General features: G+C 44.6%; 3 protein-coding genes across 3 annotated transcripts; 2 read left to right on the top strand and 1 right to left on the bottom strand.

Moving 5' to 3' along the window:
• Nucleotides 1-420: 420 nt before the first annotated feature.
• On the top strand, nucleotides 421-7,842 carry prmt7 (protein arginine methyltransferase 7). Its single transcript, XM_070907223.1, has 17 exons — nucleotides 421-524; nucleotides 1,282-1,318; nucleotides 1,558-1,707; nucleotides 1,848-1,956; nucleotides 2,073-2,185; nucleotides 2,305-2,534; nucleotides 2,653-2,833; nucleotides 2,917-3,044; nucleotides 3,367-3,505; nucleotides 3,601-3,684; nucleotides 3,786-3,833; nucleotides 3,955-4,044; nucleotides 4,391-4,552; nucleotides 4,839-4,913; nucleotides 5,106-5,266; nucleotides 6,480-6,576; nucleotides 7,099-7,842. Exons 1-17 carry the CDS (start codon nucleotides 430-432, stop codon nucleotides 7,255-7,257), a joined length of 2,058 nt encoding a protein of 685 aa, XP_070763324.1. The 5' UTR covers nucleotides 421-429; the 3' UTR covers nucleotides 7,258-7,842.
• Nucleotides 6,849-11,450, bottom strand: ciapin1 (cytokine induced apoptosis inhibitor 1). The gene is made up of 9 exons (XM_070907224.1): nucleotides 11,345-11,450; nucleotides 10,553-10,715; nucleotides 10,242-10,385; nucleotides 9,873-9,952; nucleotides 9,408-9,576; nucleotides 9,126-9,202; nucleotides 8,849-8,970; nucleotides 8,601-8,682; nucleotides 6,849-8,509 (listed from the first exon to the last, which is right to left on the bottom strand). The coding sequence occupies exons 1-9, from the start codon at nucleotides 11,348-11,350 to the stop codon at nucleotides 8,399-8,401; spliced, it is 954 nt and encodes a 317-aa protein (XP_070763325.1). The 5' UTR covers nucleotides 11,351-11,450; the 3' UTR covers nucleotides 6,849-8,398.
• A 335-nt stretch (nucleotides 11,451-11,785) lies between these two features.
• Nucleotides 11,786-17,053, top strand: coq9 (coenzyme Q9 homolog (S. cerevisiae)). The gene is made up of 9 exons (XM_070907516.1): nucleotides 11,786-11,850; nucleotides 13,386-13,584; nucleotides 13,845-13,980; nucleotides 14,164-14,306; nucleotides 14,511-14,595; nucleotides 14,707-14,811; nucleotides 15,973-16,128; nucleotides 16,385-16,438; nucleotides 16,704-17,053. The coding sequence occupies exons 1-9, from the start codon at nucleotides 11,793-11,795 to the stop codon at nucleotides 16,737-16,739; spliced, it is 972 nt and encodes a 323-aa protein (XP_070763617.1). The 5' UTR covers nucleotides 11,786-11,792; the 3' UTR covers nucleotides 16,740-17,053.
• The last annotated feature ends 181 nt before the right edge of the window (nucleotides 17,054-17,234 follow it).

Below are 17,234 nucleotides of genomic sequence, written 5' to 3' on the forward strand. Positions count from 1 at the left end.
TCATCATTATTGTTATTATTACATGTAATTCCAACCGGAATATATATATATATATATATATATATATATATATATATATATATATATATAGATATAAAGATCTTGCCATTTCATTTTCAGATCAACATAACAAGCATATTTCAAAGTGTTACTATTATAATAAAAAGATTTTTTTAAAGAAGCATTTTTTATTTTTTTACTATTTCCCTTTTAATTAAAAAAAAAAAAAAAAAAAAAAAAGATTCACGATGCTAGTCACGTGACCCAGACAGTTTGTGACGTCGCAGGGAAAGATGGCCGCTCCCGTCGGAGCAACGCTGGTCCTGTAACCCAAGTTACTTTTAGACTTGTGTAGAATATTCTGGTAAAAAAAAAAAGGTTTTATTTAGCCGTACATCTTAGCGGAGTGTTGTAACACCTTTTGCAGGGATGAAGACCTTCTGTGGAAGAGCCAACCCGACCACTGGAGCTTTAGACTGGGTGGAGGAGAGTGAGGAGTACGACTACCACCAGGAGATAGCCAGGTAGCACCGAGTTTAGCATCACAGCAGCGGGGGAGAGAGAGAGAGGGAATGCATTATGGGCCCTCTGAAAACACGGCAAAAAAAAAATAATTTGACACACAATTAAAACGACGTTCCTTGTATTGTGCTGTCAGAAAGTGTTGAGCTTCGAAAGCCAGGAAAAATTCTTCGCATTATTACTAATAAAAAGCAAGCCAACTTTATTTCGACGATTTGCGTATGGAGTCTGGCATGCTGTGTCCTAGTCTCGCATAGCCATGCCTATCTAGTTGTGTCCTAACAAGAGAAGTCAAGCCCTGGTGCAAGTGTATGCTTTCACACATTACATGTTCGTGCAGTATTGATGTGGTCTTCATGTTTTATCACATTAACTACAGCCTGACGGATGAAGGATGTTTCAGTTTAGAAGATTTCTTGACATTAACAAACACTTCAGAGAAGGATCCTTTTAAATTCGGGGTTTTAAAAAGCTGTGACCGAGTTTTAACCTGGAAAACACAATTGTGGCAACCAGGTGAATCAGCCCCAATAAAGAGATTGTTAATTGCTTTTAAATTGAGACATCACATGCCGAATTCTCCCACAGACCGCAAGGACTCAGAAGAAGTTTAATTCTTATTAAGCACCAATAAACTGCAATATTGTTGTTGGAGTTAGGGTGTTCTTCGTCTTACAGAACACGGAGCTGGCTACTCAAACGAAAACCTCAATAGTACCCAAACACTGGTCCCTCTGAATCTCTGTCATCATCTTTCAGGTCCTGTTACGCAGACATGCTGCATGACCATGACAGGGTGAGTGTTGGAGAACACGACATCATCATCATCATCATAATCACCGTCAAATCTGATATGACCTAAGTTTGTAATGGAGCAGAGTTTAGTAATAGCATTTTTCTGATGAGATATTTGAGTTATTATCTATATAGAACAAACAAGTTGACTAAACTCCAAAGGAATGAAAAAAACAAACAAACACTGACTGAGTGAAATCTCACAACACTGACGCAGCTGATGTACTTTCTACCTCCCAGAATGAGAAGTATTACCAGGGCATCCGGGCAGCTGTAGCCAGAGTGAAGGCTCGCGGTGAGAGGGTCATTGTCCTGGACATCGGGACAGGAACGGGCCTGCTGTCCATGATGGCCGTCACTGCCGGAGCTGACTTTTGCTATGCTGTGGAGGTAGAGATGACGGCATGAGGGCCGTACCTTACCAGGGGCAGTCAGTCCTCTGTCTTGTCGCCAACTTACTCTGCACACCCGCCAGTCGTAAAATCCCGCGGCTCCGGGGTGACGCCTCTCCGTTTCCTTCCTGTCGGCAGGTTTTTAAGCCCATGGCCGAGGCGGCGCAGAGCATCGTGGAGAAGAACGGCTTCTCCGAAAAGATCAAGATCATTAACAGACACTCCACTGACGTCACCGTGGGGCCAGGTCAGAGAGAAACGCACACACACACACACACACACGAGAGGTCCGCAGACGAGAGCGTGATGTTTGTTAGTATGTCTGTGTTGACGAGATGCGTGTTGGGTTTGTGTCTTAAACAGATGGGGATATGCAGACGAAGGCCAATGTTCTGATCACGGAACTGTTTGATACAGAACTGATAGGCGAAGGAGCTCTGCCCAGCTATGAACATGCTCACCAAAATCTGGTCCAGGTGTGTGTGTGTGTGTGTGTCTGTGTGCGCATTTATATGTTAATGTCTGCAAGACTTTTCGTACCAGAAAAGTCAGTGCGGGTAAACATCCGTCCCCTCGTGTCCCTTCCACCCTGCAGGAGGGTTGTGAGGCGGTCCCTCACCGGGCCACCGTCTACGCCCAGCTGGTGGAGTCGGAGCTGCTGTGGAACTGGGCTCAGCTGCAGCCGGTGCAGGTGGAGGGGGCCCGCCTGGTCCCGCCGCCCGCCGTGGGCCGCTGTGCTGGAGCTCACTCGGTGTGCGACATCCAGCTGAGCCAGGTGTCCCCTCGCAGCTTCACCCCGCTGGGGCCTCTCCGCACCATGTTCAGGTATGAAAGTGACAAGCATGATCGTCCAGATTGTTTTCTCTGAAAATCAATCGCATATTTTTTTTTTTTTTTCATGTCTCACTTTCCGTCCCTCTGCACGCCGTCCTTCCCCTCTCAGTGTGGATTTCAGTAAGCCAGTAAGCAGCGCGTTCCAGTCCCACTCCTCCCGGTTTGTGGCTCAGTCTGGCGGTCGGGCCCAGGTCGTCCTGTCCTGGTGGGACCTCGACATGGATCCCAGTGGAAGTATCGTTTGCACCATGGCTCCCAGCTGGACATACCCACAGCCAGAGATGGCTCCGGTGAGTTACAGGGGCGCGAGGCGTCGTGACATTCTGAGTCAGGCTCCCACCAGCCCCCGCTGATCGCCGTGGTGTGTTTTCAGTGGCGGGACCACTGGATGCAGAGTGTGTACTTCCTGCCTGCGGAGAGCAGGGTGACAGAAGGAGAGGAGCTGAGTCTGACTGTCTGCCATGACGACTACAGTCTGTGGTACAGCCTGCGGTCTCCCAGGTAACAGCTCCGAGACAACATACTGTGTGTTTCCTGCTTTGCTTTAGAGCCCTGTTAGTGGTTCGCTCCATCCAAACATAACGGCAAGATCATTTTTCTATTCTCACGGTGCATTTGGATTGATGGCAAGAACATGTTTGCCGTGCTTTATTCCTCAAATCCCAACAACTCTGGAAAACCGCACCTTTTTTTTGGTTGAAGTTCAACACTTTCCACTTGATTTCACTTTGACATGATTTTCAGCTTGCTAGAAGCGCCAGAGGATTGGTCACAGGGTTATTAAAATCCTTTGTGCAAATGTCCTGTATGTGGATGTCCTCAGCCAGCCGGACTCGCAGACTGAGGCTCTTCACTCTCGGCCGTGCTGCACCTGCCAGGCTCACCTGGTTTGGACTCGGCCGCGTTTCGGCGAACTCAATGACCGGCGGCGCACGGAGAGCTACGTGAGCGCGCTGCGCGGCGTAAGTATGGACGAATGAACGGACGGCCGCCGTCAGAAGTGCCGACGCATTCGTGAGTGCGACTGTCCTCTGATCCGCTGCTGTGTTAACTCCAGGTTCTGAGGGAGGACAGTGTGTGTCTTAGCGTCAGTGACGGAAGTCTGCTCCCTGTGTTCGCTCACATGCTCGGAGCCAAGAAGGTACCCTGCGCGTTGACCATGTGGACACATGCCGTACCTTTTTTTACAAACCCGGACTCTGTTATTGACTTGTCTTTTCTATTCTCCTGGCCCCTGCTTAGGTCCACGCCTTGGAGAGCTCCAGAATATCTAAACAGGTCATTGAACAGGTAAATGAGAACTATCTCCATGTACCACCTCAACTGACAGATGACCCTTGATATTTTTACACTTTTAGGTTTATCATCACGAAGCTCCAGGGGTGGTTTATGAATGCACTGTTCTCTGCAGGTGTTGGAAGCCAACTCGATGAAAGGGGGCGTTGATCTGCTGGAGACCAGGCCTGAGCAGCTGACCAGTAATGACCTAGGAGGGGAACAGGTACCTTTGGAACGAGCCTTTAGTGGTGTGCTGGTGCGCTGTCTGCCGCAGTGTCTTTGGTTGTATTACCATTAGGGGGTAAAGTTGGAAATTCCATTCTTTACTCTCAAACTACAGGCTGTAACAATCAATGCTGCTAGCACGCCCACCATATCAACTTTTAAAAGATGATAATATGTCAATGTTGTGTTTACAGCTTGTTCTACTGCCCCCAAGTGGCCAAAAAAAAACAGTTACAGCTGCCTTAACTCTAGAATCGAACCCATCTAATAACATCTGAAGCCAAAAAATGTATTTTGTGCAATTTGGTAGTCTAACCAAAGGTCGGACATCATGTCTCCCACAGATCTCAGTCCTGATGGGGGAACCGTACTACAGCACCAGCCTCTTACCCTGGCACTCCCTCTTCTTCTGGTACAGTCGGACCGCCCTGGCGGGCCTCCTCCGGCCCAACGCCACCATCCTGCCCCGCTCTGCCACACTTCACATGGTGGCTGTAGAGTTCCAGGTGAGACCAATGGGAATGTTTTCATACATGTTTTTTTTTTTTTTTTTTTTTTTTAATGACCTCTTACATTTAACAAAAACACAAATGATCCATTATTGGCTTTTTTTTGTGGCATTTCAAGAAATGTTGATATCGTCTTCATCGGCAAGCCTCATTCAGGGTGCCCTTGACTTTTTTTTTTAAGACCCTTAATGCAAAGTCCTAAATGGCTAGATTCTCATTTTATATTAGAATAATATATTTATATACATATATATAATATATAAGTCTTTTCCGTGTTTGTTAGGATTTGTGGAGGATCAGAGCGCCGTCCGGAACATGTGAGGGCTTTGACGTCACACCCATGGATGAAATGGTCCAGGTAAAGTTTTTATGTATTCATTTTCATCACAGTCAATTTTTACATCCAGTGTTTGATATTTTCATTACGGAGAAGAAAATGCATGACACCTACATTCATTTTGAGTCTGTGTCGACGTTCTACTGTGTTTCTGAAATCATTTTATCTTTTTTTTTTTTTCTTTCTTTCTTTTTGGACATCTCGATTCTTCAGCGATCTCTGGATTTCCACGAGTCCCGTGAGGCGGAGCCCCACCCTCTCTGGGAGTACCCGTGCCGTGCTCTGACCCAGTCCTCAGCCGTCATGACCTTTGACTTCACACAGTGTGTCCCCCAACAACCAATCAGCAGCCAGGGCTCACTGCCTTTCATAAGGTACTGAGACTTAAAGGAACACGGTACTTTCACATTTCAAAACAGACGAGACAAGAACATAGATTGTGAGTGTTCACTGACTAAATATTCGATCACGGTTTACATATGAGAATAATTTTGGGGTAAACGGAATTTAAGGGTCAGTTTACCCCAAAATTTTCATTCATATATAAACCGCTATCATATACTGAAGTTAGGGGAAGGACCAAAATCAGTATAATGTCTCCTGTCTCATTAACAGGCTTGCTAAGAACCTAAACCAGAATTTTCTAAATAAATAATGCAGTCTGGTCTGATTAGCTTGTAGCCAAATGATTGCGTCCATATTGACCTCATCATTCGGAGTCTAAAAGAAGCAGTAGCTTTGTGGCACTGGGTTGAATCTGTTTAAAACTTGAGTTCTGATAGGCTCTGCAGGCCTGTCATTTGCTCACACTATTATTTCCTAAAAACAAATATAAACAGAATCGGATCGTAGCTCTGTTTCGGCACACAGAGGAAGGAATTGTTTCCTCCGTAAAGTTGGCATTTGAATAAAAGCACAAATGGTTGCAGCTAGCTACTCGCTACCACACAAATTTGCAAATGCAGAGTCTTAGTCTTGAACCTTTTCTGTTTATTTTCAATTTCCAAGCGGCATTATCAACGGATGCCGACCGAAATGCCTCTGGACGCTACAACCAATCGGAGCAACCAAACATGTGACTTAGCGGTAGGCTGCTAGGCTAGGTAGCTAGTGCCAACACACTGTCTGTCACAGTGTCTTTGGTTGTATTAATGTTGGAAATTCCATTCTTTAGTCTAAAACTACAGGCTGTAACAATCAATGCTGTTCAATCAATGCCACCATATAAACTTTTATAATTTTGTGTTTACAGCTTGTTCTGCTGCCCCCAAGTGGCCAAAAAAAACAGTTACAGCTGCTTTAACTCTTTGCAAACGTAGCGGTAGGCTGCTAGGCTAGGTAGCTAGTTCCAACATCCAGTTCATATGGCTTCTAGTTAATACACGGACGTTTGGCATGACATGATTTAGAAGCGAACACTTGACCATTTGTACGTTACGTGAACTAGCGTCCAGTTCCTGTAACACTGACAGCGGATTCAGAGTGCTTGCACATCAGCGGCAGCCATCTTGGTTGTTTTACGAAAATGAAGTGAACTCTTGTAAGCGGCACGTTCTCATTGCAGAAGCGTTGAAATGTCTGTTTCAGGATTGGCCGTTGCCACGGTGTCGCGCTGTGGATGGAATATCACCTAACCGATGACATCACTGTCAGCGCAGGTCTGACTGGACCAATCAGTGAGCAGGTATTACAGCCTTCACTCATCTTAACTTTTGTTGTCCGTTGCACTCACCTCACTATCTAATCAAAGTAACGGCGTTACAGCTGCAACTAACAATTATGCTGACTACAAAAGAATCTGTTCTTTTTCTCGATTTAATCATATTGTCTGTCGCTCACTTTGTCTACATTCAATACGCTGTAACGACAAAGCGAGAACAGGATTTCAGAATGACTTTGCAAATGTATTAAAAAGAAAAAATCTGAAATATGACATTGACACAAGTATTCAGACCCTTTGCTTTGACACTTGCTATTTATTATTCTACAGCGTGAGTGGAGAAATCCATCAAAGAGTCAAATTCAATTGATTTGGAAAGGCTTTAGCAATAAGCATCAACATGACAGAAAAAGAAGTGTTGACAGAAAAATCAAAATCAAAAGGAACCAGAAGCCGCAAAGAACGGCATGACGGATCCAAAACCTGCACAACTGCCTGGCTTTCCCTTAATGACTGACATATTATTTTGCTGTGCCTCCCTTACAGGGCGAGTGCGAGTGGAGTCGACACAGGAAACAGGGGGTGTATTTCTTCAGGTCGCCGTGGGAGAGCGCCGACGACGGCAGAGCCGCGGTGTCTTACAGCCTCACCTTTGAACCCAGCTTAGGAGACATCAAGATGGATTTCAGTGTCGAGTCTCAGTGACGTGGCGCGACCACTGACTTTTTTTTTTTTTTTTACCTCATGTCACGGTTTGCATCTACCATCTGCGGCTCAGCCAATATGGATTTATTGTTTCGACTGAAGCGGCCATAACTATAATATTTGCAAAAATTGTAATCATTCATATTAAGGGCTTACCAGAAGAAACAAGTGAAGTATTTAGCAACTCTACAATAAACACTCAAATCCATCGCACGTCGCTAACTGGCTGATGGATATTCACTGCAGTTAGGGATGCAAAATGGTATGCATTTAAGTAGTGTATTAGGGTCACTATGGCAACAAATTTTTTTTTATTGTGTACCAGAGACGACCATCGTTTTGGATGAAGAGGTCACTCGTCTAGCAAAGCCAAATGTGTTGTTCTAGACATGTTTTCTAAAGTTTTATATTGTCCAGTGTTTGCTGTCAGGTTTCGGTGACATCACTGCAGAGCTCTTCGAAAGCTGATATTATTTCAAATACTGTTGTTGACAGTTGCGTGGATTAATGTGCTGATATGTGTGAGAATGTACCAGATGATTATTGGCCACAGTCAGTGAAATAAATGGGATGCCTTTAAACAAATCTGGCTTAAGTTGTGTTAAATTGAAGCACAAAGGCCACGACGCGTCTTGTTGCCAAACTGTTTGCCTTCATATACATTGCTTAAATTGTGCTGGTGAGTAATTAGTTAGTGGTCAGACTTAAATAGAACTTCAAATGAAAGGAAGAAGAACAAATTCATTGCATGCATTTCAGTGCTTTTAAGTACTTCCGGGTCATTCTGACACCACAGTTTGCATAATAAACAACAAAACTGCTATAACCAGTGCATTTTTTTCCTTTTCTTTTAAATCTTGACTCTTGCTCACTGTCAAAGCTGCATTGCGAAACTCTCAAATGTAGAACGTGACTTGCTTTTGTCGGTTCATGAGGGCATCACTGTGGAAACAAAATGATGTGTGTTGTAATTTCAAAACACTCAGCCCTCTAACTGAGTGGACAAACAGGCATCGCATCTGCAGTGACATCCACCAACCCTGTTTTTACAGAGGGAATCGCGTCTCTCGGGCTGGATGGAAAAGAAGGGGAATGTAAATGTTTCGAAGCGTGAGCTGTCGGATGTGTGAAATCGGGCATTTCAAGCATCTGTCAGCGTGTTGCTGTCCAGCACAATCTTCTCGCCTGGCTTGAACGCCGGCATCCCCACGTACGGACAGCTGGCACATCGGAACGCATCGCCAAGGTAACACTGCCACAAATACAAATTGTCGGAATCAGTATTTCTTCACACTGTTAACAGAGGAAACGTGACAATATATAACTATCAACAATATACTCACACTTCCACAGGCAGATTTTGGTAGGTTAGTCTTCTGTTTTCCTGTACTCTCCTCCTCCAACTCCTCAGCAAGACCACATGAACTACACAAATATACAACATATTGTATCATGTCATGTTTAAAGGCTTTCCCGAAGCCCAGATAAATGTACAGTAAGTAACATTTCTGACAGGCCAGCCTCCTTCTGTTATAGATACCCACATGTTAGGTATGTCAGAGGTTTACAAACATTTGTGTGGCGGCCTCACCAGTTCTTGCAGGCTTTCTTCTTCTTGTCGGCTCCCTCTCCACAGATGGGGGCTTTAAGAGAAGCTGGGTCAGGCTTCTTCAAGTCGTCTTCATCCAGCAGAGCATCGGAGTCCACCAGGTCCTACAGAGGAAAGGGAATAGGAGGGACAAGAAGGACTTGCAGGAAGTACAGTGTGCAGAAAAACAGATATGTGTCCCTCCCTACCGAGCTGGCCAAACTTGTATTTAATGAGTCTTTACATTAGGACACAGGAAGATACAAAATCCACGACTCACCACATCGTCGTCATCTATGTCGTTGGCTGACAGCGTCCACATTTTCACAGTGTTGGGGTCCAGGGCAGGTTTCTCTGCTGAAACCACAGATGTTTGCAAATATTAGCTTCAGCTGGAGCTGACATGTTGGCCATGTATGCACCTGTGTATCAATGTCTGTTAATCTAACCTGCATCCAACAGTGTTTGAGATGTGGTTATCATGTTTTTCTTGACCTTTTGTGATAGTCAGGTCAGTCAGAGTGCGTTAGACCATTATGAGACACGTAACTTATAAACCTACCTGGCTTGGGCGTCTTTTTCCCAAATGACAGTTTAAGCTGGCTGGAAGATCCCAACTCAAAGGCGGGTTTGGAGGCAGATATGCGAACTCTAGACAGCGTGTTTCCCTGGTAACCAGTGGCCATCCTGAAGGAGCTCAACGCCCCGGGACTCAGTTCTGCTTTACTGACCTGGATGGAGAGCAAGCAAGAGGGTTAACAGGTCAAAAAGGATTTCACTGGCGCAGATGTTTACTCACACTGATACAAGATGTAATTTTATGTGGCTGACCACTGTATTAGGTGTCTCATAGTCTCGCCTGTGCATTGTGGTTCAGTGAGTGCAACACTTCACTCTGATGCACAATGTACAATTGTGCAACTGCAATTGCAGAAAACGAAAGTGATCATCTTTTTTTTTTAAACAATTAATTTAACAATTAAAATAATTTTAATAATAATTATTGTGCGTGAACCACCTCGCTCACCTCTGTCACTGACATGAAGCCTGACAACTTCAGAGCCGACATCAGCTTCTCAGCAGTCTTCACACTCTGCGCCTCTGCTCCTGGAACACAGAAGGAAACAAGTCAAACTAATTGTAACAGAATCGGAGCCACAACCTCATCTGTGACCTTGTGGATAAAGACACTTGACACATGATATAAAATTATACAAAGATTTATGGATGAGCAATGACAGGTGACTCCATCTTGGACTTCTCTTTCCTGGAATGACTTCAAATTACAACAACAACAACAACAAAAAAAAAAAGGTGCACATCATGTCATTTTCAGCCTTCAAACGTCTACGGGAAAAGAATTTAGGACGACACGTCTTTCCTCTCTCTCTCTCACCTGTAACTGCTTCATCCAGAACTAGCTTCCCGCCGGGTTTGAGCACTCTGGCCATTTCTGCCAGGGTCTCGGAGTCGTGGATGGAGGAGCTGTCAGTCAGAAGGCCGGACAGCACCCAGTCAAAGGTGGACGATGAATGGGAGGCTAAGAGGAGGAGAGGAGGGGATCATTTTACTCCTTACTATTAATTCATGCCCTCCCTGCGTGTAACTATACTTTGTGATTCAGGCTAATAAAGCAAGTGTTTTTTATTACTATTATTACATAAAAATATTATAGTGTAACTTAAAATCAGGTGAAGAGTCACTCACACAGCAACAATCTCTCCATGTTCTCCACTGACACTTTGCCAACTGCACCAACAATGGCACCCACTTCCTCTGCATGCTGCTTCAGGGCTGTCGGCGCTGAGGGCTGGGCCCAAACCAGCAGCACCGTGTGTCCTGCGTTGATGCCAATGTATGCCATGACCTCCTGGGGAAAAGTTACAGATTCATTGAAGGCAAAATGCTTCTGAAGTGAAGTGAAGACACGTGTCCGTCACTGGAGGCGATCCAGCCAGTCCAACGGAAGTGACCAAACTGATAACACAGCAACGTGACGACCATCCTGCTTGCTTACATACATAACTACATAATTATGACGATGACCACGATTTAAAAAGTTACCATAAACCCATAAAAAAAAATGACATGACCTTGAGATTATCGAATTAGCCGTGCGTCGCTAGCCCGTAGTAATAATGAATAGTGTTGCAACATTTTCAGAAAAGGGTGAAATTGTCTGGAAGCTTCTCTCTAGGCTTATTAGGCCAAGTCGTGCCTCTATATCGTTAACGCATAACTAGTCACGTCACGTCAAATGTGGTTATATACTGTATATTTCAGCATTAGTCTTAAAAATGTAAAAGCGGTTAACCCGGCTAAATACTAGTTAGCGGATTAGCTTGTTTGTTGACACAGGTGAAGAGCATAATGTTAGCTTTACATAAAGCAGAGAGGGTGACGCAGAAGACGCCGGTGCTTATCAAGTTCATAAAGCACGTTGTTAACGCCGGGAGAAACCAGTACACGGATAAAAACCCACGAATAAAATATACTCACGTTCATGTATGATTTTTCTTAAAAGCTTTTGGCGGTTAAATTACTGAAGGAACGATTCAACCAAGTGTGCTCGGTTACGCGTCTGATATCTTGGTGGAAGTTTCAGTGTCAGGTTACATAAAGTATGAAGCGAGAGTTCCGGTTTTGTATTTTCAAAATAAAATCATTGTTGAGGTGTCGAAACGTTTTGACCGTTCAAAGTATCAGGTGGATATGCCGTAGTAGGTTATATATTTAAGTAATTGAGATGGAAAAAAATATCGCATATCACAATTGCTGTTGTTTTTTTTAAATAAACAGTGGTTTCCTTGCGTTTAAGATTGAAGCATCCTGTTTTTTTCTGGTGTTATTCTTGCTAACTTGATTAGTTTGTATTTCTCAACTGAGTCGCGCTAAAGTGACGCAGCTTTGTCTAAAAAAAACAAAACACCTTTCAGTGCAGCTGAACATGGCGGCGCTGCTGAGAGGTCTCCGGGCTGGAAGGGCACTTCGGGGGCTGGGCAGCGGTAAGACAGGGAGTACTGAGTTGATGTCACTGTGTCGTGGAAACACCGCACAGCCGGGGAAACTGTTCCTGCAGTGTCCATTCCTTCGGTTATTTGTTGCGTGCCGTGGACACGAGCCAGTGTTGACGTTAGCTGTCCGCGCCAAAGTCATTTGTTGCAGACGGTTGTCGCGAAGGACAGAATTGGACAACATTACGTTGGCTGTGGCTTTTAAAACGAAATAATTAGCCGGAGAATTTTTGGTTTGACAACGTGTTTAGATTTGTCAGACTCCCAACATTTGAACATGCATTGCGTGGTGAACAAGTTCCTGCATCTTGGGGGCGTCTTCTCTCCGGTTATGCAAGCTGTCAGAGTATATATAGCTTAAGATTATGTGTTGCTGCCACTGAATCATAAGACGCCACCCTTTTGATATAGGGTAAAAGACACTACCCTCAAAAAAAAACTTTCCAAAAGTGAAGAGTCGTGGTCAAATATTGTTGACCTTAAAACTCTTTGGTATTTACATGCTCGTTTGGTTTCGCAGGGGAACAAAACAAAGCAACAGAAATCGTACAATGCAATGCACAGGACGATGTCGTTGGCACATTTAGACGTTGGAAGAAACACCTCTGGATATTCGTACTTAAACTCGCATGCGGTGTTTTTGCAGGTGTCTGCATTATTCTAAGGTTTTAAGTGTCCACTGCTCACCTGACTGAAATGCCATGCTATGCCCTCTAGGGACAACATCAAGTGGTACACACAAAAAAAAAAAAAAGAAGAACCTCCGCACACTAGAATCTTTACATATACAAGGCAAAAGGATGCCTGAAAAAGGTCTGCGACCAGAAACGTACGTGTGTGTGTGTGTGTGTGTGTGTGTAATACAGCATGCATACAGCAACCATTCTAAATAGAGAAGGGCTGAATCTTGAGCTCACTGTTGTGTTGCGTACAACACTGACCACAAAGAGAGGAGAAGAAATTGTAGCAAAGGACAAAAAAATGTCCCTTTCAGGAGCTTAATGTCGCGGCAGCCCCTCTACACAACGTTATCTACAATTTGAGGCATGTGGCTGCAAGAGAAAAGCTGACGAAAGATTACAGTCAAGTGGAAATGAGTGGCGGAGCGGGAGAGCCTGAGGCCACAGCCAGACAGATTCACACGAGGTGCAGCAGTTCCGAACTCGGCCGAAAGTGTGATCTAAAACATGTAATAAATTAGAAGTTTTAGGTAAAACACGTCATTTCTGTGAGATTCCCTTGAAGTGGCGTCGTGAAATTTGGAGCGCAGTTTGAACGTTTTTTTGGGTCTCTGCAGAAGGTCGTGGGTCCTCCAGCAGGAGAGCTCCGAGTAATTCAAGTCAAAACACCGGACTGTTGGCCAGTAATGAGTCTAAATCCAGTCGAACAGTAGGGAGAAGGCGTCCTTCGAAATTGAGAAGACTGGTCCAAACTGCCAGTAGAAAGGCGTATGCGATATCTCTAGTGCTGAATTGGAAAAACCAACCAGACCCCTTAGAAGCCAAGGAATGTGTTTCTCCCTACAGTGGTGGCCCCACCAACAGCGACAAGCCCCCAGTGCAGCAGCCTGACACGAGGCTTCCACCGCACCGCACCGAGGCTTCAGGATGAATCCAAATCTGACAAACCCCCCTCCTCATCCGCAACCTACCATGAGCACTACACGGCTAACTCCGCTGAACAGGACCCCGCAGCGGCCGAGGAGGCTTCCAGGCCAAACACCAGGTCAGTCTTCAAATCTCGAGACAGAAGAGTTGGCAGTGTAATTAAAGATGAAGATGTGTGCGTTAGCAGCGTGGGCAAAAAATGAAACATACACAATTACACAGTAAAAACCTCATGTGCACATGGCAGACACCCACAGTAAACCGTACACAATACTACACAGCGCTGGCCAGACCTGTAAGTATGAGTGTGGCGAGGCAATACAGCACAAGAAATATGCACTCATGCTGAAACGTCCCTCTTTGCGTGTCCGTGGAAAGCTACCAGGACCAGGGCGGAGAGCAGGGCGAGGAATACGAAACAGAGGAGCAGCTTCAAGCTCGAATCCTGACCGCCGCTCTGGAGTTCGTCCCGCTGCACGGCTGGTCGATGGAAGCCGTAGCGGCCGCCGCTGAGGTGAGCTGCAGTGCCCGAGTTCCAGGCGGGGACCCCCTCATAGCACGACAGCTCTCTGCTGCCCAGTCTAGACCTAATTGTGTTGTGAAATTGAGATTTCAGATTGTCTTATTACGCTTATGTTGCTTTGCCTGTGTGTGTGTGTTTGTTCGTTTGTTCTTGTTGTTGTTATTGTTGTTGTAGACACTGGGCCTGTCCTCTGCCTCCACCGGTATGTTCTATAACGGAGCTGGAGACTTGGTCCTACACTTCATCGCCCAGTGCAACTCACAGCTGATAGAGATCCTGGCTGAACAACACAACCAGGTTCAGCTGGGCCAGGCAGAGTATGTACACACACACACACACACACACACACACACACACCTGCAGTCTAATTGTATTGTTAAAATGTGAGTAAACTTAACCTCTTACAGCCTAAACAATGGTTTTCACTTAGAAGCTGTAAAGCCTCTGTTACACTTTGAGCTCCAAATGGGAAAAGTGCAGATTTCAGCTTTTAGCTTTGACAACTCGTGTTGTTGCTGCAGACCAAAGAAGACTGCTGACTTCCTAAGAGATGCTGTAGAGACCAGACTGAGGATGTACATCCCTTACATTGAATCATGGCCACAGGTATAGTGTGCATGATGATCATCAGCAACTTTTCTCTCTCTCTTTTTTTTTTTTCATTTGTTTATTCTCAATACTGTGTGTGTGTGTGTGTGTGTGTGTGTGTGTCCTCAGGCGATGAGCATCCTGCTCCTTCCTCACAACATCCCAGACAGCCTGAAGCACCTCTCCACCCTGGTGGACGACATCTGGTACTACGCCGGAGATCGATCCACAGACGTGAGTGGATCTTATCACCCTCGATCCCCTTCTTCTTCTTCTTCTGCTGCTGCTCATACCTTCCTGTCCCCCTTTCATCACCACCCCCACAATATCAGGCCTGCCACCTCCCAGGTTACTCCCCATCCCCTGACTCCCATGTTTATACCATGGCCATAGAAATTACTTGTTACTGATTAGCTGGCAGGTGCCCCTTTTTAAAAATGTATATCTGTGCGTCTTACAGCTCCAATCAAAAGTTTAATGATCGTTCAAAAATCCGCACTCGGTTTATATGAGACTGCCAGTAATCAGCGCAAAAATAGTGATGAATTTAAACTAACTAGGGGTTAAACCATGTACTCTCACCACAGTTTAATAGACGGACTGCTTGTCAGTTCTCCTGTTTTTTCTGGTTTAAGCATGATAATGCACTCTGAAATGTCTTTTAATATTGGGAAATAATGGACCTCAGCCTCATCCGTTATTATCTTGTATTGGGACGCCTCATCATAGATTATCCCTTGCATTATCTACTCTTGCTGTCTTTAGGGCCTGATAGTAACGTCAGTCGTGGTTGTCAGACAGTCTGCGTGACATCCGCTTTAATATGTACACTTATATATGAATACTTTAATAATTAAGTGATTGCCATATTTTAATTGCTTGCATTTGTGAAAAGTGTTGTTTTATTTCAGACAGCCAACATTCTAGATGATATAATGCTGTGACAAGAGATGGCACCCGATCAGCTGTGAGAATGTATCTGCGGATTGGTCGCTTGATTAATCGTTTGGTCCATAAATTGTCAGAAAATAGTGAAAAATGTCGGAAAAAACTTACGGCAGAGAATTTGGGGGGATTTGTGCTTTGAAAACAACAACAACAAACAATTCATCGATAATCAAAACAGTCGCAGATTCATTTTCGATCGATTAATTGACTAATCGTTGCAGCCATAAAGTGATGTGCCTCCTTGAAGGAGCTGAAATTCTTTCTCACTCTCTTATCTTTTGTTGCAGGTTGCACATCCTTGTATTGTAGTTAGTGTGTTCTTCTGCACATGTTGCTGTATGCGTTTTAACCTAAGGCACATTGAGTTTAACATTACGTTGCCTTGCCTCTTTCAAAAATGTGGGACGTGATCTTTCCATACCACCCCCTTTTTTTTTTCTTTTGTAGATGAACTGGTACACCAAACGGGCCGCGCTGACAGGCATCTATAACACCACAGAGCTGGTGATGCTCCAGGATTCCTCCCCAGACTTCCAGGACACCTGGAACTTCCTTGACAACCGGATTCAGGATGTGGTCAACATGGCCTCCTCCGCCAAACAGGTAGAGTGCACCGCATGAAGCATAGAGAAGCAAAGAGTCGAACAAAAGGGGCGACCAGGCGAAGTTTGGTCATTGAGGAGTCGCTTTAAGTCCCCCTTTTGATACTTATGTAGGAATACCCACCTCTCTGTGTTTCCTAACTTTACCCATCAGTGGAATAATTGCACCGCTCATTCTCCTCGCACTGCTCCTTGAGATGTCTGAGACTCAGATGGTACCCTGTATTTAGATGAGTGTGTTCCACTTTGTTCTGCAGGTGCAGTCGACTGGTGAGGCAGTGGTGCAGGGGCTCATGGGAGCTGCTTTTACAGTAAGTCTTTGCCTCATGTTCATCGTTTATACAAACCTGTGCATCTACATTAGCACTCATACCCCCCCCTGTCTTTTTTTTTTTAATCTATACACACAGTCCAGTAATCTATGCTCTTAATTTGAAACCTTTCCTCATAAATGCATGGATATCAGGCATGATATTCGTAACTGAAGATTTATATAAATCTTTTATATATTTATAAATCAGTGTATGCATTTGCAATATGCAAATGTCGCTGATTTGTTTGTCTTGTGTTTTACAGCTGAAGAACCTCACAGGAATGAACCAGAGGCGATGATGTCAAACACCTCACTCGCCCACACTGATCCTGAACCGTCTGGCTTGTGTCATGAGCTGAAGATCAATTCTCTTTCTGCTCTTATTCCTGATGAACCGTATGAGTCTGAAAGTATTGGGGTATGGCTTTTATTCAGCAAGGGAAAGCTATTATTTGTCACATGCCATAGGTCTCTCTTGCTGTTCACCTGCAGGACCAGTGGCTTTGTCTCCCCTCTCCCGCTCAGATCATATTTTCCCTTTGTATAAAAGGACACAAAGATCTGTCATTTTGTTGTTGGATCAAGACTTCAATAAAGTAGTTATTATTGTGTATTTAACATTTTTGTTTGTTTTGTCATTATCTGGTTGACATCAGAAATCATGTTCCCCACCATAAAGGTTGAGCTCAACACAACTCCAGGAGTACTGTTTTGCAATCTAAAGTCACTATTAAGTAAAGGTTTTGACTTGCTGTCAAAGAGACTAAATGTGGCAATAAAGCATAAACTGCAGC

The sequence above is a fragment of the Enoplosus armatus genome, chromosome 6 (genome assembly GCF_043641665.1).
Source record: "Enoplosus armatus isolate fEnoArm2 chromosome 6, fEnoArm2.hap1, whole genome shotgun sequence".
In the NCBI taxonomy this organism is placed as follows: Eukaryota; Metazoa; Chordata; class Actinopteri; order Centrarchiformes; family Enoplosidae; genus Enoplosus; species Enoplosus armatus.

What these genes read in the sequence shown, in the direction of transcription:
- prmt7 (XM_070907223.1), top strand. Translation starts at nt 430, where the DNA reads ATGAAGACCTTCTGTGGAAGAGCCAACCCGACCACTGGAGCTTTAGAC. An exon ending in CCTCTCCGCACCATGTTCAG is followed by an intron (nt 2,535 to 2,652) that starts GTATGAAAGTGA and finishes TTCCCCTCTCAG; the next exon opens with TGTGGATTTCAGTAAGCCAG. An exon ending in TGGTGGCTGTAGAGTTCCAG is followed by an intron (nt 4,553 to 4,838) that starts GTGAGACCAATG and finishes CGTGTTTGTTAG; the next exon opens with GATTTGTGGAGGATCAGAGC.
- ciapin1 (XM_070907224.1), bottom strand. An exon ending in ACATAGATGACGACGATGTG is followed by an intron (nt 8,971 to 9,125) that starts GTGAGTCGTGGA and finishes TTTCCTCTGTAG; the next exon opens with GACCTGGTGGACTCCGATGC. An exon ending in AAGAAAGCCTGCAAGAACTG is followed by an intron (nt 8,683 to 8,848) that starts GTGAGGCCGCCA and finishes ATATTTGTGTAG; the next exon opens with TTCATGTGGTCTTGCTGAGG.
- coq9 (XM_070907516.1), top strand. Translation starts at nt 11,793, where the DNA reads ATGGCGGCGCTGCTGAGAGGTCTCCGGGCTGGAAGGGCACTTCGGGGG. An exon ending in GCTTCCAGGCCAAACACCAG is followed by an intron (nt 13,585 to 13,844) that starts GTCAGTCTTCAA and finishes GTCCGTGGAAAG; the next exon opens with CTACCAGGACCAGGGCGGAG. An exon ending in ACATTGAATCATGGCCACAG is followed by an intron (nt 14,596 to 14,706) that starts GTATAGTGTGCA and finishes GTGTGTCCTCAG; the next exon opens with GCGATGAGCATCCTGCTCCT.